The 25502-nt window shown below is 41.2% G+C and overlaps 1 protein-coding gene across 1 annotated transcript; it reads right to left on the bottom strand.

Annotated features, from left to right (window-relative positions):
• Positions 1-341: 341 nt before the first annotated feature.
• LOC113469092 (fibrillin-2-like) lies at positions 342-22871 on the bottom strand. Its single transcript, XM_026826541.1, has 14 exons — positions 22799-22871; positions 22114-22266; positions 17843-17887; positions 17375-17446; positions 16987-17064; positions 16759-16881; positions 15855-16007; positions 13141-13248; positions 6101-6211; positions 4800-4807; positions 3656-3872; positions 2048-2162; positions 1798-1882; positions 342-410 (listed from the first exon to the last, which is right to left on the bottom strand). The coding sequence occupies exons 1-14, from the start codon at positions 22869-22871 to the stop codon at positions 342-344; spliced, it is 1410 nt and encodes a 469-aa protein (XP_026682342.1).
• Between the last annotated feature and the right edge of the window lie 2631 nt (positions 22872-25502).

The following is a 25502-nucleotide window of genomic DNA, read 5'->3' as shown; positions in this document are numbered from 1 at the left end:
GTAGTTGAATGAACCATGTGAGATCCTAAACTTGATAATTTTGCATTTAATTAATTATTAGTTTTTCTGCCTGTTTGTTTGCGTTTTGCTGCTTTTGTAATGACATCAATGACTCTCAATTCAATGAGTACATTATTGCTGCCCTATATTTCAATACAAACACAAAGGTTTTAAGCGTTAGGCTGTGTCCATACATCCTCGCCTGGTAAACAGGAGGGCGTGGGTTCAATCCCAGCCGAGGTATGGAATTTCATCCTCAATATAATTTGAGAATTTGACCACAATAATAGTAGTAGCCTACTGCTGGAGTAAAGGGACTTTTCAGTCCTATGCGAGCAGTATTAATAAGCACTATTGTCTTCACATGTGTGAGAATCCACATTCACCTGAGTTCCCGTAGGACAAATACACTGGGGACAGAAATAACAGATTGGTTACAGCATATACCTACCTCGGTGGTGTAATGGTCAAGGCGCTCGCCTGGTAAACAGGAGGGCGTGGGTTCAATCCCAGCCGAGGTATGGAATTTCATCCTCAATATAATTTGAGAATTTGACCACAATAATAGTAGTAGCCTACTGCTGGAGTAAAGGGACTTTTCAGTCCTATGCGAGCAGTATTAATAAGCACTATTATTATTATTACTATATCGTTGTCTTCTTACTCGTTTATCTGCCGCTTAATGGGGATTCTACTGACTATTGTTGAGCGTTGACCATCTTTATTTGTTGTTGTTACGAGTGTTTGTTTTGAATGAAAGTGTCTGCCGAGGAGGTTTGGAAGTAGTGGAATGTCCACTAAGTCCACTCCAAGTGAGGTTTGGCTGTCAACTGTACATGGTGGATTATTATCCAACAATTCAATTAAACTCTATTTGCATTAAGATATTTAATACATCTAATAATATATGGGTAGGTACATTATTCCAAATGACGAGTAAGAAATGAAATTTCATAAAGAAAGGGTTTCAGAAGGAAGATTGCCAGCGCTTAGAGGGAAGAAGGACTATATTGTGTAATATAAAGTTAGTATTGGATATCGTCCTGTGCTAGATTATATGACATGACTTGGATTCGAACCATCAATCATCAGATCCAGGGTCCGCCAGGAGTGCCAGAACCTTCACATTACTAAGGTGGGTAATATTGTTCAGAAAGTGAGGTTCAGTGTCTAAAGTGGTAGGTACTTTCTCATTTCCGTGTCCGTGAGATATATATACTCTACCTATCCAATGGAGTTTAGCAGGTAGTAGCCTACTGCTGGAGTAAAGGGACTTTTCAGTCCTATGCGAGCAGTATAAATAAGCACTATTATTATTATTACTATTATTATAACATTTGAACGAAGACAGAAGGGCCGCTGCCTTCCTCACTCAAAAGATAACCCTCGCTATTCAGCGAAGGAAATCGGCAGCGGCCATGAGAACTCTGCCAGGTTCTTCAAATTCTTAAATGAAAGAGAACAAAACTTCTCACTCTCAAGTCAGATTGAAACAGAGTAACAATTATTACCTATCCTAGCAAAAAGTAATGATAACATCCAAAAAACATACTCAAGAAAAAAGCCAAGCTCACGACCACCTATTTAGCTTGGTTGGTAGCGCGTCTGCCTTGTAAGCGCTAGGCCGCGGGTTCGATTTCCGCCCTGGGCGGATTTCATCCTGAACGGATTATGTTCGTTCTCGGAACGACTGGCTTTCTCCTAATATCTTGTCTTCCTTTTCTCTTAGATAAGACCTTGGCAGTTACAGTTTCCTCTATCAAATCGATTTAAAAAAAGAAGAAAAATATCACTCACCTGAAAGCTACCAGGCGTGTTCTTGCAAGTACCCCCGGAGCAGATCATCACGTCCATCAGGCACTCATTCTGGTCACTGCATAATTTACCGGTAGGATCCCCCTCATAGCCAGGATTACATATACATCGGTAAGTCCCCATGAGGTTCTCACACGCTCCGTTAGTACAGATGCCGGGGTTCTGAGCACACTCATTGATATCTGGCGAGAAGAGAAATATTAGATAATCCCACCAACCTCAGTGGTGTGATTTACCGGTAGGATCCCCCTCATAGCCAGGATTACATATACATCGGTAAGTCCCCATGAGGTTCTCACACGCTCCGTTAGTACAGATCCCGGGGTTCTGAGCACACTCATTGATATCTGGCGAGAAGAGAAATATTAGATAATCCCAATGTATGTACGAGTGTTGTTGATAACACAATGTTTTCTGTGAATCCAAACCTCCAAACGTCTCGTCTGAACTTCAGACAGCATCTTGGATCTTGGTAAATTATATATGGTGAGGTATGAGGTAAATTGATGCAGAAAATGACGAGGATCTTGGAATTCCCACGATCCAGTATCACAATGTTTTCTGTGAATCCAAACCTCCAAACGTCTCGTCTGAACTTCAGACAGCATCTTGGATCTTGGTAAATTATATATGGTGAGTTGGTGAGGTATGAGGTAAATTGATGCAGAAAGTGACGAGGATCTTGGAATTCCCAGGATCCAGTATTCCCGTAACTGAGGGAGGTTTGCATTAACCCAACACCCTCCTTACCTTTCCATTTTATAAGACAGTATTGGCCTATAAGGTACATGGTACAAGATATGGCCTATTTACTGTACCTAGTCTATTAGACAAAAGTATGGACTTGTAAAAGCTCCAAGTGTCGAGCCATATATCTGTAAACAAACAGATGGACTAGTCCACATTCTTGGGTCTGTTTGTTTGCAATGCAAACTTTGCATAGATGGTGCTCTACCACAACCTCACTCATCTACTCCCCGTGTCGAGCCATATATCTGTAAACAAACAGATGGACTAGTCCACATTCTTGGGTCTGTTTGTTTGCAATGCAAACTTTGCATAGATGGCGCTCTACAGTCTACACTTGTCCCCTTTTTTTTAATCTAAACAGGTCTTGATTACTGTTTCATAAAATGTAATGTTATTATCAAATATATAAGACCTTGTTATAAGACCAGTCAAATATATAAGACCTTGTTTAGACTGCGAGAGTACAGGGACTTTTCAGTCCTATGCTGGTAGTAAAAACAAGGTATATATTCTATTCTACACTTGTAACTTTTACAATTTCATACTTTCATGGAGTAGGCTACTGGTCTGCCCTGATCTTTAGCACAACAAATCCGAAAACCCTATTCGAGCAAATGACATCGCACTGGTTCCTGTTCGCCCTGACGTCGCCCTGACGAACTACCACCGTTGTCCCGGGAATTTAGCGGGTTGAGCGGCCAAGAATGGTGCCACAGAAGGGCGAAACACCATACCCTGAGCCGTGACTCCAGCATACCCTCTAGCTATACTAGAGAAGTCAAAAAGATTTTCCTCCTCATAAAAAAAACTGGTTCTTCAGGAGGGAAACTTGAAAAGAAAAATGAGTAATTTTTCTTAGTCGAATTTTTCCAAGTCTCTTTTTTTTTGACCCATGGATCTGTTATAATACCCACGAGCACCTAATCTTCCTACATTTCTGATCTCTACCACAACCTCACTCATCTCCCATTAAATCGAGTTTGTATACAATTAACAAATTCCAGTCCTGGGAAGAACCCTTCTTGTAGCAAACGGACTTGTCTATAATATTCTGGAGTAGAAGGACTAATTTGCGCCAGTGTGGACTCACCGTCACCACTGTACGTCATGCCGGCACCGTGTGGACACAGCGTGTTGAACTCGGCACTCCCCATGGGCGGACATGGTAGACAGGGTGTGCCCCAAGCCATCCCCCCTGTCCCTCCTGATCCTGTACAACAACAGCTGGACTTTGTAACCGGGGCGGTCGAGGGGTACGAACACTGGCCTTCCTTGTATTGCGAGTAACATAGGTCCCGCCTCGTATCTGAGAAACAGAAGAATGCCCACCACTGTCACCATCAGCAACAACTACACCTACACACAGTTTCCCTTGAAAATTTCTACAAAGTAGATGTCGGGATTATAAGGCACGGTTGGTCCAGTTGGGGGCACGGTTGGTCCAGTGGTAACGCGCTTGCTTGCCATGCAGAAGGTCCCGGGTTCGAATCCCACCATCGACAAAAATTTGTACTCGTTTTTCGATTGCAAATATTTCAACGGGTTACTTTCTGGTGTTCCCGTGTTGACCCAGCACCTAAATGGGAAGTATAGTGTCTCTTCTCGCCCATCTGATGAGAGGCATACTACAAAATATTTATATTTTGACCAACTTCGTCAACGCTTGACAAACCATTCGGTTATTTATTATTTTTTTTAAAAAAAAGAGGTGGATATTTGGTTTTGGCTACAAATTTTACGAGTGGACTCAACTTTACACTCAACTTTTTTTTAAGAGGTTTGACAGAGGGAACTGTAACTGCAGCTATGGTCTTATCGTCCCGAAATCGAAGAGAGAAGAAAGACAGGATAGGAAAAAGCCAGCCGTTCCGAGAACGAACCTCATCCGTTCAGGATAAAAACAAACATTATCCGTTCAGGATAAAGTCCGCCCCGGGCGGGAATTGAACCCGCGGCCTAGCCCTTACAAGGCAGACGCGCTACCAGCCAAACTAACTAGGCTGGCTAAGGGGGGCTTCGAATGATTCGGTATACAATATACGTACAGACAGTAGATAAGTAACGGACAAGTAAGTACCTACTTACCGCCCTATTTAGGTACCTACCTATTTACTGTTGATTGCTCTGGTAGTTGCACCTGATTGTTTTATCTATTAGTCTAAACAAATATTTAATTAATTGTCACCATAAATCATAATTAATCAAATAAAATGGGCAACCTAGGTAGGTAGGGGAACACAGGGCAAAATGGCACCTGTAGTGCACGATAAGACCTTAGCAGTTACAGTTCCCTCTATCAAACATCTTAGCCTACTTAGCTTAGTTGGTAGTGCGTCTGTCTTGTAAGCGCTAGGCCGCGGGTTCGATTCCCGCCCAGGGCGGCTTTTATCCTGATGGGATAATGTTCGTTCTCGGAACGGCTGGCTTTCTGCTATCCTGTCTTCCTTCTCTCTTCGATTTCGGTACGATAAGACCATAGCAGTTACAGTTCCCTCTGTCAAACCCCTTAAAAAAATGTACATGTACGAAGAAGTAACTACTTGAATAAGTGCAGAAAGTAAAAATGGAATGAAAATATCTAAATTTGAAAATAGGTATAAGTACCTAAGCTGATACCTATTGAAAAATAGTGATAACAAAATGCGTAGATAGGTAGGTACCTATTCGATCTATTTGAGCCCCTAACCCTAACCCAAATCCCTATGGTAATAAGCTCACAGCGCGTCGTGCGATATTGGTAGATGACGTCATCACGGGAGTACAGTGTTGTCGCTAGGTATGATATCGGCGTGCTTGAGACTCTCATGTTCCGAGAGCTGTATCTCACGATCTAGTGAACGCATTTTCTTCGTTTTAGTCTCAATATTTTTTTTTAATTTTTATAGTTTTTTCTGAGATAATAAAAAAAAATCATGAGAATCACCAATTACTGTTAACCAATCAAAATTAGATACGGTTTCTGGAGTCAAATTCCAACTATTCAAACCTATGACGTAGGGGTACCTAATACGTACATAATTATAACCATATTATATGACACAATGCAAGTTCAAATTTGGGGTATCACACTGATCTAACCCTACTTCACCATAAGGGTTGGTGTTGGTTTAATTAACTACGTAGGTGTAGCTGAAGATCTCCGTTTTCAGCGGTACCTATGTAATTTTGGTCCTCAACAATGGCTTGGAAGGTGCAATAGATTTTTCCAAATGCGTAGGTCTAATACTCCACAAAATTTGATGAACAGAATTTTTTCGTTTCCTGAGAAAGCAGTAGAAGTGTCAAGGGGGCAAAGCACATCATGGCTAGGTATCGATTGTTTAAATATAACGATGATCTAACAAGAAGGTCATTATGATTTGTATTCCATACCCGATGCGAAAACGCGTCGCGGCAGTTGGAGGTAAACCCTTGGACTCACAAACCGATGGTCGGGTGTTCGAGCCTCAAAAGGACTTACCTATACACAGCTTTCCATCGGAGGATACGTCGAAACCAGGAGGACAAGTACATGTGAAACTACCCGGTGCATTGAAGCGCCCATCTTGTGCCAAGTTAAACCCGGGTAAACATTGACATCGGAAACTACCCAGGGTGTTCAAACATTTCCCATTCTGACACGGAGAACTGATGCATTCATCCAGATCTGTGAAACAGAGAAGAAGAAAAGAATTGCTGACCGAACCATAGTGAGGTCTACGAACCATAGTGAGGTCTGGAGCGAAACAAGCGGACAAACAACAGGACAAAATGTCTAGATATAATTTAGTGAACAAAGTGAGTGAGTTAACTTTGTTCGTTCAATAAAAACTGTCCGTGGACAAACAGAAAGAGAAGGAATCTGGAGGATTTTCTCTTTCAATTTTTACTATTTAATTTCAATGTTCCTGTGATCCCAAGGTAAATACTTCCTCTGAAAAGGCAAAAATTAGTCAAGTTGAAACTCCGAACTTGTTTCGTTTTTTCAGCATACAGAATTCCACATTCACCTGAGTTCCCGTAGGACAAATACACTGGGGACAGAAATAACAGATTGGTTACAGCATGTGTGAGAATCGGTTACATGAGAATCCACATTCACCTGAGTTCCCGTAGGACAAATACACTAAGACAGAAATAACAGATTGGTTACAGCATGTGTGAGAATCGGTTACATGTGTGAGAATCCACATTCACCTGAGTTCCCGTAGGACAAACACACTGGGGACAGAAATAACAGATTGGTTACAGCATGTGTGAGAATCGGTTACATGTGTGAGAATCCACATTCACGTGAGTTCCCGTAGGACAAATACACTGGGGACAGAAATACCAGATTGGTTACAGCATATAAGATTTGAACGAAGACAGAAAACGTGTTTTGGCACTAAAAACTGACCATCGAAATTTTGACCCGATTACATTACTTTCCTTCCTATAGGATAAGGAAAGTAAAAACAGACAAACAACAGGACAAAATGTCTAGTTATAATTTAGTGAACAAAGTGAGTGAGTTAATTTTGTTCTTTTAATAAAAATTGTCTGTGGACAAACAGAAAGACAAGGAATCTGGAGGATTTTCTCTTTCAATTTTTACTATTTAATTTCAATGTTCCTGTGATCCCAAAGTAAACGCTTTCTCAGAAAAGGCAAAAATTAGTCAAGTTAAAACTCCGAACTTCTTTCGTTTCTTCAGCATACAGAACAACTCACCAATACACTTAAGGCCCAGTTCATCCAATGTATAGCCCTGGTTACATTTGCAGGAGAACGTGCCCAATCCGTTTCGACAGCGCCTATAAAAGTGGTGAGATCAGAAAATTAAGGCCAAGTCTGCATTCCCAATTTTTCGTGTCTGCTGAAAATGCTGGATCTCAATTCCATCAACCTTCTCTCAATTTCAACTTGGCAGGTACCGTATTTAGATATTAATTTGAGAAGGAAAAACATTGCCAAGTTGAAATTGAGAGAAGGTTGAAGGAATTGAGATACAGCCTTTTCAGCAGACACGAAAAATTGAGAATGCAGACTTGGCCTTAATTTTCTGATCTCACCACTTTTATAGGCTGACATTTTTGGACAGGGGAAAAAAAGCTTGTAGACACATTGTTATAGGACCATTTCAAGTAACAGGGATCTTAGCTCTTCCACCCAACCACTAATTTTATTCTAGTTGATCTCACCTATATCTACCTCACATTACCTCCATTGGCCATTGGAAACCAAGTTGGTTTTTGGCCTCATAAACAACGCTCACCTATACACTACGAATTCAATGTAATTTGGAATCCCCCACAAAAACACAAATGTGAAAAAAGGCCAAGTTCCTACCCAAAAATGTCGGGCTATAAAAGTGGTGAGATCAGAAAATTAAGGCCAAGTCTGCATTCCCAAAATTTTTCGTGCCTGCTGAAAATGCTGTATCTCAATTCCTTCAACCTTCTCTCAATTTCAACTTGGCAATGTTTTCCCTTTTATTTTCATGTTAATAATAGGTACCGTATTTAGGTATTAATTTGAGAAGGAAAAACCTGTGATAAGGGTACATATGTATTTTGTTTTACAGGGGAAAAAAAGCTTGTAGACACATTGTTATAGGACTATTTCAAGTGACAGGGATGTTAGCTCTTCCACCTAACCACTAATTTTATTCTAGTTGATCTCACCTATACCTACCTCACATTACCTCCATTGGCCATTGGAAACCAAGTTGGTTTTTGGCCTCATAAACACCGCTCACCTATACATACGGTTCTTAACAATATCTCGGGAACGGTATAAGCTAGAGACTTGAAATTTGGTATGTACTTCACAAATGTAACAAGGATGCAACGTTTGGCTAGAGATTTGAAATTTGGTATGCAGTTGTCAAATGTGACAAGGATGCGAGACGAAACTTTTGGTTAAGGTCGGTGCAACGCTTGGCGGTATTTTGCCGCTTTTTGGCGTAATTTATTATTATCTCGGGAACGGTATGAGCTAGAGACTTGAAATTTGGTATGTAGTCCACAAAAGTGACAAGGATGTAACTCTAAAATTTTGGTTACCATAGGTGCTGCGGTTGGCGGTATTTTGGCCGCTTTTTGGCGGTTTTCAGCTATACTGACTAAACGGTTAGAGATATTGTAAAAGTAACAATAGAAAAACACCCAAATAAGCATAATTTAAAAGGATAAGGAACGTCGTGTGATGATGTTCACATCAGATTTTTGAACGAAGTAATCTTCAAATTTTTTTTAGTCCTTTTTAAAGGCATGGTATGAGTTTTAACTCCACAGTTTTGCATTTTTAGACTACAACTCCGATTGTTTGTCATTTTTATAGTTCATCCAGATCAATGTGACAGCAATGAGTCATCAACCCAAAATGAAGGAACCAATCAGATTGCAGGAAATCCTTACATTGTTGCAATTCAGGTAAAGGTCTATTTTTGATAAACTCTCTCTTCTAAAATGCAGAGGTAGCTCTAAGTTCAGAGGTTGGATTCCAGAACAGGTAAGGTGGATATCGTCTTACCTGACTTTGTTTCACTGTCGGAGGAAGCACTGTGCAATATACCTTCCCCAGAGATTCTCTACCATTGCACATGTGACATGTTTGGCAACAATGCCTATTCTTTTGGTATATCATTTTCATAGATTTGGTTTTGCAGACGACTACGCGCTACTAAAAGTCATGCGTCTACGCTTCCAATGTGAGTCAAGTCATAAAATTTAGCGTAGTGCATTAAGCAGGGAACAACATTTGTGACAAGCATTTATGCTCAACACAATTAAAATTCCTTTTTTTTATTAGATAATCCCAATGTATGTACGAGTGTTGTTGATAGTCAGAGGAAAACTTGTGGCCTATAAGGTACATGGTACAAGATATGGCCTATTTACTGTACCTAGTCTATTAGACAAAAGTATGGATTTGTAAAAGTTCCAAGTGTCGAGCCATATATCTGTAAACAAACAGATGGACTAGTCCACATTCTTGGGGTCTGTTTGTTTGCAATGCAAACTTTGCATAGATGGCGCTCTACAGTCTCTACACTTGTCCCTTTTTTTTAAATTTAAACAGGTCTTGATTACTGTTCCATAAAATGTAATGTTATTATCAAATATATAAGACCTTGTTATAAGACCAATCAAATATATAAGACCTTGTTTAGACTGCGAGAGTACAGGAACTTTTCAGTCCTATGCTGGTAGTATAAACAAGGTATATTCTATTCTACACTTGTAACGTTTACAATTTGATACTTTCATGGAATAGGCTACTGGTCTGCCCTGATCTTTAGCACAACAAATCCCTATTCGAGCAAATGACATCGCACTGGTTCTTCAGGAGGGAAACTCGAAAAGAAAAATGAGTAATTTTTCTTAGTCGAATTTTTCCAAATCTCTTTTTGACCCATGGATGTGTAATACCCACGAGCACCTAATCTTCCTACATTTCTGATCTCTACCACAACCTCACTCATCTACTCCCATTAAATCGAGTTTGTATACAATTAACAAATTCCAATCCTGGGAAGAACCCTTCTTGTAGCAAACGGACTTGTCTACAATATTCTGGAGTACTCAAGGAAGGACTAATCTGCGCCAGTGTGGACTCACCGTCACCACTGTACGTCATGCCGGCACCGTGTGGACACAGCGTGTTGAACTCGGCACTCCCCATGGGCGGACATGGTAGACAGGGTGTGCCCCAAGCCATCCCCCCTGTCCCTCCTGATCCTGTACAACAACAGCTGGACTTTGTAACCGGGGCGGTCGAGGGGTACGAACACTGGCCTTCCTTGTATTGCGAGTAACATAGGTCCCGCCTCGTATCTGAGAAACAGAAGAATGCCCACCACTGTCACCATCAGCAACAACTACACCTACACACAGTTTCCCTTGAAAATTTCTACAAAGTAGATGTCGGGATTATAAGGCACGGTTGGTCCAGTTGGGGGCAACTTGGCAGGTACCGTATTTAGATATTAATTTGAGAAGGAAAAACATTGCCAAGTTGAAATTGAGAGAAGGTTGAAAGAATTGAGATACAGCCTTTTCAGCAGACACGAAAAATTGGGAATGCAGACTTGGCCTTAATTTTCTGATCTCACCACGTTTATAGGCCATTGGAAACCAAGTAGGTTTTTGGTCTCATAAACAACGCTCACCTATGCATACGGTTCCCGTGTTGTCCACAATGAAACCCGGGGGACATTCACACTCATAAGATCCAACGGTATTGACACAGTTCCCATTCTGACATGCCGCGTCTCCTAACTCCTCACACTCATCTATGTCTTCCATTGACATCGGAAACTACCCAGGGTGTTCAAACATTTCCCATTCTGACACGGGGAACTGATGCATTCATCCAGATCTGTGAAACAGAAAAGAAGAAAGGAATAATTGCTGACCGAACCATAGTGAGGTCTACGTTTCCATTTGACCTTTTTTGCGATTGAGAGGCTGATTGAAAAAACGATTTTGGATCTGCAATATTGTTCTGCGTCAAACACAAAAAGAAGCATCATATTAATAACATTGATAACACCTTTTTACTTTCTATTATTTTTCACAGAGTTGCAAGAGTTTTTGAAAACCAACTCATTCGCTAAGGTACCCATTATCTTTTTAAACTTCTTTTCTCTAAATTCAAATTTTCGACTTTCGCCCTTTTTCCGAACAGCGTCTCCATTGGTTCGAATGTTTGTTCCGCTATAACTCGCGATTTCATTGACATCGGAAACTACCCAGGGTGTTCAAACATTTCCCATTCTGACACGGGGAACTGATGCATTCATCCAGATCTGTGAAACAGAGAAGAAGAAAGGAATTGCTGACCGAACCATAGTGCTACGTTTCCATTTGACATTTTTGCAATCGAGAGGCTGATTGGAAAAACGATTTTGGATCTGCAATATGTTTCTGCGTCGAACACAAAAAGAAGCATCATATTGATAACACCTTTTTTTTCACAGAGTTGCAAGAGTTTTTGAAAACCAACTCATTCGCTAAGGTACCCATTATCATTTTTAAACTTCTTTTCTCTAAATTTAAATTTTTGACTTTCGCCCTTTTTTCCGATCCATCTCTCAATTGGTTTGGATGTTTGTTCCGCTATAACTCGCGATTGCCTGGTCCGATTTTGATGACGTTTGGAACTTAAAACATCAATGTGTCATTTATTATGGTTGGTCTTCCTTCTCTCTTCGATTTCGGGACGATAAGACCATAGCAGTTACAGTTCCCTCTGTCAAACCTCTTAAAAAAAAAAAAAACTTCTTTTCTCTAAATTCAAATTTTCGACTTTCGCCCTTTTTCCGAACAGTCTCTCCATATTGGTTTGGATGTTTGTGTTCCGCTATAACTCGCGATTGCCTGGTCCGATTTTGATGACATTTGGAACTTAAAACATCAATGTGTCATTTATTATGGTTATAATTATGTACGTATTAGGTACCCCTACGTCATAGGTTCGAAAAGTTGATTTTTGACTCAAGCTATGATTATGGTTGTAATTATGTACGTATTAGGTACCCCTACGTCATAGGTTCGAAAAGTTGATTTTTGACTCAAGCTATGATTTATAATTACTGTTAACCAATCAAAATTAGATACGGTTTCTGGAGTCAAATTCCAACTATTCATACCTATGACGTAGGGGTACCTAATACGTACATAATTATAACCATAATATATGACACAATGCAAGTTCAAATTTGGGGTATCACACTGAACTAACCCTACTTCACCATTAAGGTTGGTGTTGGTTCAATTACCTATACGTAGGTGTAGCTGAAGATCTCCGTTTTCAGCGGTACCTATGTAATTTCTCGGATATATGACACAATGCAAGTTCAAATTTGGGGTATCACACTGAACTAACCCTACTTCACCATTAAGGTTGGTGTTGGTTCAATTTACCTACGTAGGTGTAGCTGAAGATCTTCGTTTTCAGCGGTACCTATGTAATTTTTCGGATATTTCAAGTATACCTAACAAATGCCGTATATCACTGCGAGCTGGTTAGATCTTTTGTGACTTTTCCAGTAGGTTCATAGGTAATTCATGCGTTATATTTCAACGCAAAGCGACGTAAGTAAATACAAAAGATGTAATTTTTCGGATATTTCAAGTATAACAAACGCCGTATATCACTGCGAGCTGGTTAGATCTTTTGTGACTTTTCCAGTAGGTTCATAGGTAATTCATGCGTTATATCTCAACGCAAAGCGACGTAAGGAAATACAAAATTTGATAAATAACTTTATTTAAAACCAGGTGTTGTGGTTCTTGAGATAGAGCGATCAGTGTGCAGTGTGTGAACTATGAAATGTGAATGGATCTTGTTTTTATAATATAAGATTTATTACAATGACCTCTGACTTTGAGTCAATAGAGGAGACAGGGTAGTACTTCGGACGCGCCAAGGTTCCAAAGTTTCAATTTCATTACCTCACAGGGGTGCTTTGTAATTTAGGTACTTTGAGAATTCAAATTGATAAATTCTAGGTACCTACTAAAGCTGTATTTCGCTATATCAATAGCGAAGGTTGAGCGCGAAGGGTATAAGATTTATTAACACACAGACAATTAAATTATTACTCACCCACACAAGACTTGGTATCGGGAGCTAGGCGATATCCGGAATCACAAACACACTTGTAACTCCCATCTGTATTTACACACTTGCCGTTCTCGCACGGCCTTACATCTCCTGCACATGAAACAATGGGAAACCGGTGTGAAACAATGCGAAACAGCTATGAAGCAATGCAAAACAGGTGTGAAACAATGTAAAAAAGGTGTGAAAAAATGTAAAACAAGTGTTAAAAAATGCGAAACAGGTATGAAACAATGCGAAACAGGTGTGATACAATGTAAAACAGGTATGAAACAATGCAAAATCGGTTCCCGTGTTCAGCCTCTCAATCAGCCCTGCTTTAGACTGACATTTGGTTTTGGCTACAATTTTTTTTTACGGGTGGATGCCAAATTGCCGATGCCCTTCGCACGTAATCTTTAATCGCACTTAAGCCCTGGGATTTCTTTAGATTTTTTTCTTCACACGTGGTCCCACGTCAGCCCTCGTCATACTGCGTCATCCCCCGTCACGTCAGCCTAGTCTGTTTTCAGCTTAAGTCTGGCTAGAAAATTTACGTCCTGTGCCCTATATCACCAAAGTATGGAAAAGTATTTACAATTCCATATTTCGATATGATTTGTCCAAATTCAAAATTCTGCTTTTCCATTGGCTATTACACTTGTAAGATACTTTTCCATACTTTGGTGATATGAGGTACTGGCCGGGATTTGAACTTAGCACCTCCGCGTTGAGAGCCAATACTCTTGACCACTTGGCCACAGAGGTGGGCTACCTAGCTACGCTACAAATTGTAGGTGGGCTACCTAGCTACGCTATAAATTGTAGGTGGGCTACCTAGCTACGCTACAAATTGTAGGTAGGTGGGCTACCTAGCTGCGCTACAAATTGTAGGTAAACCGGAGTTCATCGGCGTCATCTTCCCGTGCATCGAGAACAAGCTGATCATTGCGGACCCGACCTTCCGAAATTTGGAGGACTAACGATTGTTGATATATCTCGCCAGAGCATTTGGTGCTTTGCAACGGAGCTGTTATCAAGGAGGCTATTTTCTTGACGTATTTCTATCGGAAGGGGTTATTTTTCACCCTTTTAATTAGAAATTTAAAACCGATCGAAAGGTTGCTTTGAAAGCTTTTGATTTGAATGTGTACCGGTGTTCCACAAGGGTGTGCTTTTGAGTGTTCACCACAAATAAGCAAATCACAATAAAGAATGATGCTCTCTGGTAATTGAGTTTCGCCTATTTGCTACCTAGCTACGCTACAAATTGTAGGTGGGCTACCTAGCTACGCTACAAATTGTAGGTGGGCTACCTAGCTACGCTACAAAATTGTAGGTGGGCTACCTAGCTACGCTACAAATTGCTACAATAGCTACATAGTGCTTTCTTTTCCGTTCTCTCTTCTCTCCTCAGACAATGGCTTCAGCATGGAAAGCACTGTTGAGCGTGGCTCTGTATCAGACATGTCTGAGTTATGTGGAGGCTTTGGACTGCAAGTTTCCTCCTATAGATAGAGCTGCTCTCGGTAAAGGTAAGTATAACCATGCGTCAACAGGGAGCGCCACCGATATGAGAGAGGCTACAGACGATCAAGGCCAGTTCCCACTTGTCGTGAGGTTAACCCGATTTTTTCCCGAATGGCCTCTGTAGGGTAGGGCTGTACTGCTGTAGGTAATATAGGGTGTTTTTTTTAGAGGTTTGTTTTTCAAAATGCTATAAAAGACATACTATTTCAGGTATGGTCATGATTTTTTCTTTATTTCAAAGGTAAATGTATGCCATTTAGTGTTTGAACTCTAAATGAAATTTTGGGTATATGAGCGCCGCGGCTAGATCGAATGAAACTCGGTCTGGAAAATCCAATATGCGACCTCGAGTCCAAGTCAAGTTGAAAAATTTAGCGTTTTGTACCTGTAAGCGAGGTACCTAGGTACATTTGGAATAATTATTTAGTCTTAAAAAAATTCAAATTAATAAAATGTTTTCAACCGTAAAGGGCGATTCCACTTCTAAAGCTCTAGAGTCCAAGACAGTTAATTATAGGTTGTTTTTAACTTTTTTTTTTCATTTGCAGACGTATCCTATCCTGTCTTCCTTTTCTCTTCGATTTCGGGACGATAAGACCATAGCAGTTACAGTTCCCTCTGTCAAACCTCTTAAAAAAAAATATTCTAAACCAACTAACTGCGTAATGTAGTGGTTAGCACGGTGGACTCTGGATCTGGGGGTTGGTGGTTCGAGTCCAAGTCAAGTCGAAAAATTTAGCGTTTTGTACCGGTAAGCGAGGTACATTTGGAACAATTATTTAGTCTTAACAAAATTCAAATTAATAAAACGTTTTAAACCGTAAAGGGCGATTCCACCTCTAAAGTTCTAGAGTCCAAGACAGTTAATTATAGGTTGTTTTTAATTTTTGTTTTCATTTGCAGACGTGAATGTAAAACTCCGGACTAGGGGAATAGCCAGGCTGTATACTTACCTCCGGGAGTCCGGCATTCAACTCTGTCCACACAGAAGCCCCCATCCGGACTAGGGGAATAGCCAGGCTGTATACTTACCTCCGGGAGTCCGGCATTCATCTCTGTCCACACAGAAGCCACCATCCGGACTAGGGGAATAGCCAGGCTGTATACTTACCTCCGGGAGTCCGGCATTCATCTCTGTCCACACAGAAGCCACCGTCCAGACTAGGGGAATAGCCAGGCTGTATACTTACCTCCGGGAGTCCGGCATTCATCTCTGTCCACACAGAAGCCACCGTCCGGACTAGGGGAATAGCCAGGCTGACAGGCACACCGGTAGGAGCCTAGGGTGTTATCACACCGGCCGTTCAGACAGATCAGGGGGTTCTCATAGCATTCATCCACGTCTGAGGGGGAAAGAAACAAAGGATGAATGAGACACATTCAGATCGAGCTGGAGAGGTTGGATACTCGGCAAAACTTAAGCCGGACACTCCCAGGCTCAGACTGTCCGACAGACCTGTGTAGGTCTGGGTCTCCGACAGACTTACGAGTATTTAACTTTCCGGAAAGGATGAATGAGACACATTCAGATCGAGCTGGAGAGGTTGGATACTCGGCAAAACTTAAGCCGGACACTCCCAGGCTCAGACTGTCTGAGAGACCTGTGTAGGTCTGGGTCTCCGACAGACTTACGAGTATTTAACTTTCCGTGTCCGTGAGATTTTTGAAAGATACAAGAATTTCTTCAGCTCAATTTCTTCATTTTCAGCGAAAGTCAGAGTTTTGATATCGGGGCTATGGTCAGTGCTGGAGGAATTTTTAATTGTGTTAAGCATATTTAAATGCTCGTCACAAATATTGTTCCCCGATTATTACACCTAGATAAATTTTATGACTTGACTTGGACTCGAACCACCAACCTCCAGATCCAAAGTCCAACGCGTTAACAACTGCACCACTGAGGTTGGTCGGTCAGTGTTAGAGGTTATCCGATTATTACACCTAGATAAATTTTATGACTTGACTTGGACTCGAACCACCAACCTCCAGATCCAAAGTCAAACGCGTTAACAACTGGACCACTGAGGTTGGTCGGTCAGTGTTAGAGGTTAGGGTCGAGGGTCGGATCTCCTCCTAAGGTGTCACTATACTTACCTATACAGGCGTGTCCTGTGGGTGAGAGTACAAAGCCGGGTTTACACTGACACTTGAATGATCCGTCCATGTTGATACACATTCCGTTAGCACACATTCCATTCTGACTACACTCGTCATGATCTGATGAGAATAGAATAGAATAGAATAGAATATACCCTGTTTATACTGCCAGAATGAGACTGAAAAAAAGGGACTTTTCACTCCCACAATTATTCCCGGAATTACACTGACACTTGAATGATCCGTCCATGTTGATACACATTCCGTTAGCACACATTCCATTCTGACTACACTCGTCATGATCTGATGAAAATAGAATAGAACAGAATAGAATAGAATATACCTACCCTGTTTATACTGCCAGAATGAGACTGCAAAAAAAGGGACTTTTCACTCCCGCAGTTATTCCCGGAATAGAGAGAAAACAACAGACATAGCTTCTTCTTCTTCTTCTTCTTCTTCTTCTTCTGACTACACTCGTCATGATCTGATGAGAAAAGAATAGAATAGAATATACCCTGTTTATACTGCCAGAATGAGACTGAAAAAAAGGGATTTTCGGCAGTCAATTACTCCCGGAATAGAGGGAAAACAACAGAAATAGCTTACTGACACTTGAATGATCCGTCCATGTTGATACACATTCCGTTAGCACACATTCCATTCTGACTACACTCGTCATGATCTGATGAGAAAAGAATAGAATAGAATATACCCTGTTTATACTGCCAGAATGAGACTGAAAAAAAGGGTTTTTCGGCAGTCAATTACTCCCGGAATAGAGGGAAAACAACAGAAATAGCTTCTTCTTCTTCTTCTCCCTCACCTTTTCCCGTGTTCAGGCGGGGTCTACGTTTTTCGTCAGCCTCTCAATCAGCCCTAGGCTGATCGCTTTGGGCTGACATTTGGTTTTGGTTAAGGTCCTCAACATCTCAACAATGGCTTGGAAGGTGCAATACATTTTTCCAAATGCGTAGGTCTAATACTCCACAAAATTCGATGAACAGAATTTTTTTTGTTTCCCGAGAAAACAGTAGAAGTGTTAAGGGGGCAAAGCACATTATGGATATATTTTAGATACCACATGTTCCTCCTTGACAGAACCCCTGGTTACACTCGTTGATATCTGAAATGATGAGAAAGTCAAGAAATTTTTAGACACCTTACGTTCCTCCTTGACAGAACCCCTGGTTACACTCGTTGATATCTGAAATAGAATATCCCTTTGTTTATCTTGGAGAAGAAGACTTAAAGACGGAAATGCCGACCCCATATAGAAATTATCCTATTTCTGTGAAAAAAGAGCAGATACTAGCAGGTTTATCCTGCTGGTATAGGACTGAAAAGTCTTGTTCCTCCTTGACAGAACCCCTGGTTACACTCGTTGATATCTGAAATGATGAGAAAGTCAAGAAATTTTTAGATACCTTACGTTCCTCTTTGACAGAACCCCTGGTTACACTCGTTGATATCTGAAATGATGAGAAAGTCAAGAAATTTTTAGATACCTTACGTTCCTCCTTGACAGAACCCCTGGTTACACTCGTTGATATCTGAAATGATGAGGGCGTGTATGTATGGCGTGTATGGCGGCCATACAACTCAAAAGTTCACTCTAATGCCCATAAATATTAATGGCATGTACTGTGATGGGAATTGGTAAACCTGTGCATGAGCCCAACACGCCCTACACTTGAATTTAGACCACGCTACGCCACTGTCTCCGTTTCCATTTGACATTTTTGCAATCGAGAGACTGATTGAAAAAACGATTTTGGACCCGCAATATTGTTCTGCGTCGAACACAAAAAGAAGCATCATATTGATAACACCTTTTTTTCACAGAGTTGCAAGAGTTTTTGAAAACCAACTCATTTGCTAAGGTACCTACCCATTATCTTTTTAAACTTCTTTTCCACAGAGTTGCAAGAGTTTTTGAAAACCAACTCATTTGCTAAGGTACCTACCCATTATCTTTTTAAACTTCTTTTCTCTGCCAGCCTAGTTAGCTTAGTTGGTAGTGCGTCTGATGCCTTGTAAGCGCTAGGCCGCGGGTTCGATTCACACTCGTTGATATCTGAAATGATGAGAAAGTCAAGAAATTTTTAGATACCTTACGTTCCTCCTTGACAGAACCCCTGGTTACACTCGGTGATATCTGAAATAGAATATACCTTGTTTATCTTGGAGAAGAAGAATTAAAGACGGAAATGCCGACCCCATATAGAAATTATCCTATTTCTGTTAAAAAAAGAGCAGATACCAGCAGGTTTATCCTGTTGGGATAGGACTGAAAAGTGAAAAGTCTCTTCCGCATCAGTCTAACCAAGTTCGCAGCCTGTAAAATAATCTTCTTCTGCTCTTCTTCTTCTTCTTATTCTTCTTCTTCTGCTCTTCTTCTGCTCTTCTTCTTGTGCTCTTCTTCTTCTTCTTCTTCTTCTTCTTCTTCTTCTTCTTCTTCGCCGTGTTCAGACGGGATCAGCGTTTTTTGTCACCCTCTCAATCAACCCTAGGGTGATTGCTTTTGGGCGTTGCTATTTCTTTATCAAGGGGATTTCCCATTACCTCTACCTGCACGGATCAGGGGATAAGTAAACGAGATTACCATATTACCCATGAGTAAATTAACATCGATTACACTCGTTGATATCTGAAATGATGAGAAAGTCAAGAAATTTTTAGATACCTTACGTTCCTCCTTGACAGAACCCCTGGTTACACTGGTTGATATCTGAAATAGAATATAGGTACCTTGTTTATCTTGGAGAAGAAGAATTAAAGACGGAAATGCCGACCCCATATAGAAATGGGATAAGGTTCAGTGAAAAAAAGAGAATATACCAGCAGGTTTATCCTGCTGGGATGGGGACTGAAAAGTCTCTTCCGCAGCCTGTAAAATAATCTTCTTCTGCTCTTCTTCTTCTTCTTCTTCTTCTTCGTCTTCTTCTTCTTCTTCTTCTTCTTCGCCGTGTTCAGACGGGATCAGCGTTTTTTGTCAGCCTCTCAATCAACCCTAGGGTGATTGCTTTTGGGCTGACATTTGGTTTTGGCTACAAAAATTTTACGAGTGGATGCCCTTCGTACTCAACCTTTGCTATTTCTTTAGCAAAGGGATTTCCCATTACCTCTACCTGCACGGATCAGGGGATAAGTAAACGAGATTACCATATTACCCATGAGTAAATTAACATCGGATTACAATGACCTCTGACTTTGAGTCAACAGAGGAGACAGGGTAGTACTTCGGACGCGCCAAGGTTACAAAGTTTCAATTTCATTACCGCACACAGGTGCTTTGTAATTTAGGTACTTTAAGAATTCCAATTGAGAGATTAACATCTAGGTACTACTAAAGCAATATTTCGCTATATCAATAGCGAAGGTTGAGCGCGAAGGGCATCCCACTCGGAAAATTTTGTTTAGCCAAAACCAGCGTGCAGTTTGCCTCAAAGCGATCACTCTAAATCTGATTGAGAGGCCGACGACAAACGCCGACCCCGTCTGAAGATGGGAAAAGGCGAAGAAGAAGAAGAAGAAGAAGAAGAAGAAGAAGAAGAAGAAGAAGAAGAAGAAGAAGAAGAAGAAGAAGTACTAAAGCTGGGTACACACATAGTCGATGACGGTCGAACGACGTCGTGAATCTATGTTGTCGAGGCAGTGTGGAGGGTTTCGGTCGTCATCGATTGACAGTCGTCAACTATGTGTGAACACAACTTTAGGTACCTACTTTGGTCGATCGTTATGAATTGTATCGACATTCTTTAGTCCCTCACGAGAAAACGTCCCTCGTGCTGTCGTGAGTAGTGATAATATATTATATGTAGACATAAAAAAAACACGACTTGTTATCATTTTGAGGCTTATAAAAGGGAATTTCCGAAAAAAAAAAAAAAAAAAAAAACCAGAAAAAGGATCAAGAGCACGAGGGGGTTAAAAAAGGGAATTTCCAAAAAAAAAAAAAAAAAAAAAAAAAAAATAGTTTGTTGTTATTATTATCAGAGACGTGAAAATAAAGTGGTAAGTCGGAGAGTGTGTTATTTGGAACTAAATGGACAACTACTAAAGACCTAACCTAAACGATTAGGTACTGTTGTATCTTTACCTAAACGACCTAACCTAAACGATTAGGTTCTTCTTCTTCCTCCTCTCCTTTTCCCGTGTTCAGCCTCTCAATCAGCCCTGCTTTAGACTGACATTTGGTTTTGGCTACAATTTTTTTTTACGGGTGGATGCCAAATTGCCGATGCCCTTCGCACGTAATCTTTAATCGCACTTAAGCCCTGGGATTTCTTTAGATTTTTTTCTTCACACGTGGTCCCACGTCAGCCCTCGTCATACTTTTTTTTTTTTTTTTTAAGAGGTTTGACAGAGGGAACTGTAACTGCTATGGTCTTATCGTCCCGAAATCGAAGAGAGAAGGAAGACAGGATAGGAGAAAGCCAGCCGTTCCGAGAACGAACATTATCCCATCAGGATAAAATTCGCCCCGGGCGGGAATCGAACCCGCGGCCTAGCGCTTACAAGGCAGACGCACTACCAACTAAGCTAACTAGGCTGGCAAAAGGAAAATATACACCTACACCTATGTTGGACACTTTTCCGAGGCAAGCTATCACAAGGTCTACATTTCACCACGGTCCGTTTTAGACCTCCGGACACGTTTGGTCCGCAAGTTTGTCGTGCCTGAAAGTTAACCGTAGTAACCACAGCTATTTAGTTATATTTATCTCGTACATTTACGTTGTATATTAAATTATTAATGTTGATGATAGGTAAATAGAAACATATTATTCGCGTCTTCACATACGTGCAAAGATATGAGGAGGAGATCTCAGAAATAATCAGTGGTGTGGGGTGAGGTTCTCAAATGGGGGAAGGTACGTATAACCTCATAAGCCCACACTGAAAAAAAAAAAAAAAATAGGGTGCTAGCAGCCCAATCGGATGACTGGGTTCCGGCACTCTAATATTGAACTCTGTATCGGGAAGCTCGACACTATAACATACCATTCCAACAGCCTAAATCAGGGGAAGTAACCCAATGATAGAGTTCTTTCACCCTGAACTTGTGGCACCCTGTCACCATTTTTTTTTCCTCACAGTGTATAACTAGGCTTGCCAAACGTCCCGAATTGGCCGGGACAGTCCCGAATTTCAGGGGGTGTCCCGGCGTCCCGTTCAGTTTTTCATTTTTGGGCGTTTTGTCCCGAATTTCCGTTTTTGTCCCAGAAAAAATTCGGGACGCATTTTTTAACTTAACTAACTTTCTAGGTTTCGCGTCCCGAATCGACATTTCGGATATTTGGCAAGCCTATGTTCCGGACTAGGGGAATAGCCAGGCTGTATACTTACCTCCGGGAGTCCGGCATTCATCTCTGTCCACACAGAAGCCACCGTCCGGACTAGGGGAATAGCCAGGCTGACAGGCACACCGGTAGGAGCCTAGGGTGTTATCACACCGGCCGTTCAGACAGATCAGGGGGTTCTCATAGCATTCATCCACGTCTGAGGGGGAAAGAAACAAAGGATGAATGAGACACATTGGATACTCGGCAAAACTTAAGTCGGACACTCCCAGGCTCAGACTGTCTGAGAGACCTGTGTAGGTCTGGGTCTCCGACAGACCTGTGTAGGTCTGGGTCTCCGACAGACTTACGAGTATTTAACTTTCCCTGCCCGTCAATTTTTTGAAAGATACAAGAATTTCTTCAGCTCAATTTCTTCATTTTCAGCGAAAGTCAGAGTTTTGATATCGGGACTATGCTCAGTGCTAGAGGAATGTTTAATTGTGTTAAGCATATTTAAATGCTTGTCACACAAATATTGTTCCCCGATTATTACACCTAGATAAATTTTATGACTTGACTTGGACTCGAACCACCAACCTCCAGATCCAAAGTCAAACGCGTTAACAACTGCACCACTGAGGTTGGTCGGTCAGTGTTAGAGGTTAGGGTCGAGGGTCCGATCTCCTATGCAGACGTACTAGGGGACGCGGAAAAGACCAAGATATGCTCTCTCCCCCGGCCACACACGCTATGCACCACGGCCGGCCCGGCGGATGCCCAATGCAGGGCCATTGCGGCCTCAGTAGGGGCCACTGCGGACATAACGTGCGTCAATAAGAACGTATGCGGTTTCCTGGTGGATAAACCAATCCGTCCGGCAACTTATGCGAGCGGACCGGCGGTCCCCGCGCATGCGTATGTTAGTTTGTGTCGGCCCGATTATATCCGGGTTATATTCCCGTGTAAGGAGAATGGACTGATCATTGCGGATCCCAACTAGGAGCGGCAACAAGTGAATAATGCGGTTTACACTCGGTAACTCTTTAGCTTCGAAGCAGCTTTTTAGGGGGATTCCTTATCTCTATAAGCTTTTAAGCTTGTAGTATTAAGTTAGGGAAATCATTGTACAAATCTACTTATTGATATCTCCCGTAAAATTGTTTTAGAAATAAATAAATATCTACTAGTGGAACTTTTTCTTCGTTGATGAATTTGGCATTCTATTTCTGAAGTAAGCAACGTTTTTTTCTTTTTCTTTTTTTTTTTTTTTACTCACTGAAACTTTTTCTACGGGAAACCCAGTATTTTATTTTTCACTCGATCAGCAGTTTTCTACGGGGATTTTCCTCCTTCTCGGCCTTGGATCATTTAATAACTTTGAGGAAAATGTAACGTGAAAATAAATGAAAATTCCCATGTACCTAACCTACAGTCTCGTGTTTGTGTTATTAGTTATTATCGAGAAATTATCAGTCTCTGATGTTCAAAAAGGGTAGGTACATACCTACATACAGGGTAAGAACTTAGACAGGACTGTGGAGTGTGGAGTCCACTTGCCGGGCGTCTCTTCAAACTATTGACGTAGGTTTTTTTTTTTTTAAGAGGTTTGACAGAGGGAACTGTAACTGCTATGGTCTTATCGTCCCGAAATCGAAGAGAGAAGGAAGACAGGATAGGAGAAAGCCAGCCGTTCCGAGAACGAACATTATCCCATCAGGATAATATCCGCCCCGGGCGGGAATCGAGCCCGCGGCCTAGCGCTTACAAGGCAGACGCACTACCAACTAAGCTAACTAGGCTGGCAAAAGGAAAATATACACCTACACCTATGTTGGACACTTTTCCGAGGCAAGCTATCACAAGGTCTACATTTCACCACGGTCCGTTTTAGACCTCCGGACACGTTTGGTCCGCAAGTTTGTCGTGCCTGAAACTGAAAGTAACCACAGCTGAAAGTTAACCGTAGTAACCGCACCTATTTAGTTACATTTTATCTCGTACATTTACGTTGTATATTAAATTATTAATGTTGATGATAGGTAAATAGAAACATATTATTCGCGTCTTCACATACGTGCAAAGATATGAGGAGGAGATCTCAGAAATAATCAGTGGTGTGGGGTGAGGTTTTCAAATGGGGGAAGGTATAACCTCATAAGCCCACACTGAAAAAAAAACTAGGGTGCCGGCAGCCTAATCGGATGACTGGGTTCCGGCACTCTAATACGTACATTTACGTTGTATATTAAATTATTAATGTTGATGATAGGTAAATAGAAACATATTATTCGCGTCTTCACATACGTGCAAAGATTTGAGGAGGAGATCTCAGAAATAATCAGTGGTGTGGGGTGAGGTTTTCAAAAGGGGGAAGGTATAACCTCATAAACCCACACTGAAAAAAAAAACTAGGGTGCCAGCAGCCCAATCGGATGACTGAGTTCCGGCACCCTAATATTGAACTCTATATCGGGAAGCTCGACACTATAATATACCATTCCAACAGGCTAAATCAGGGGAAGTAACCGAACTGTCAGTTCACCGCCATTCACGATCAGTTTTAACTGACAGTTCAAACTGTCAGTTAAAACTGATCGTGAATGGCTGGCCTAAGACGGTCATTCCTTCATTTACCAACCACGCAAGCCGCGCGTTGCTTCCAACTTCCAAGTAAAGATTCATTCTGTTAATGTCTATTGTTTCAGACATCAATGGCTTCAACATGGTTCATATTAATGAGTGTGGCTCTCACACAGTTGTGTCTGAGTTACGACGCCGACCCCATCTGAACATGGGAAAAGGCGAAGAAGAAGAAGAAGAAGAAGAAGAAGAAGAAGAAGAAGAAGAAGAAGAAGAAGAACTAAAGCTGTGTGTACACATAGTCAATGACGGTCGAACGACGACGTGAATCTATGATGTCGAGGCAGTGTGGAGGGTTTCAGTCGTCAACTATGTGTGCACACAGCTTTAGGTTTACTTTGGTCGATCGTTATGAACTGTATCGACATTCTTTAGTCCCTCACGAGAAAACGTCCCTCGTGCTGTCGTGAGTAGTGATAATATATTATGTAGACATAAAAAAAAACACGACTTGTTATCATTTTGAGGCTTATAAAAGGGAATTTAAAAAAAAATAGTTTAGTTGTTATTATCAGAGACGTGAAAATAAAGTGGTAAGTCGGAGAGTGTGTTATTTGGAACTTAACTACTGCTAAAGACCTAACCTAAACGATTAGGTACTCTTGTATCTTTTTCTTCTTCTTCCTCCTCCTCTCCTTCTCCCGTGTTCAGCCTCTCAATCAGCCCTGCTTTAGACTGACATTTGGTTTTGGCTACAATTTTTTTTTACGGGTGGATGCCAAATTGTCAATGCCCTTCGCACTTAATCTCCAATCTTACTTAAGCCCTGGGATTTCTTTAGATTTTTTTCTTCACACGTGGTCCCACGTCAGC

This window comes from Diaphorina citri, unplaced genomic scaffold (genome assembly GCF_000475195.1).
Source record: "Diaphorina citri unplaced genomic scaffold, Diaci psyllid genome assembly version 1.1 scaffold950, whole genome shotgun sequence".
In the NCBI taxonomy this organism is placed as follows: Eukaryota; Metazoa; Arthropoda; class Insecta; order Hemiptera; family Psyllidae; genus Diaphorina; species Diaphorina citri.
Note: the sequence above shows the minus strand (reverse complement) of the source record. Positions and strands in the feature narration are given on the sequence as shown.

Bases quoted from the DNA above. Each gene is read 5' to 3' on its own strand.
- LOC113469092 (XM_026826541.1), bottom strand. From the start codon at position 22,871: ATGTCCGCAGTGGCCCCTACTGAGGCCGCAATGGCCCTGCATTGGGCA. The intron at 17,447-17,842 runs GTATCTAAAATA...TTTTCTCATCAG, and splicing joins CTGTCAAGGAGGAACATGTG to ATCATGACGAGTGTAGTCAG. The intron at 16,882-16,986 runs GTAATTCCGGGA...TATTCTCATCAG, and splicing joins CGGATCATTCAAGTGTCAGT to ATCATGACGAGTGTAGTCAG.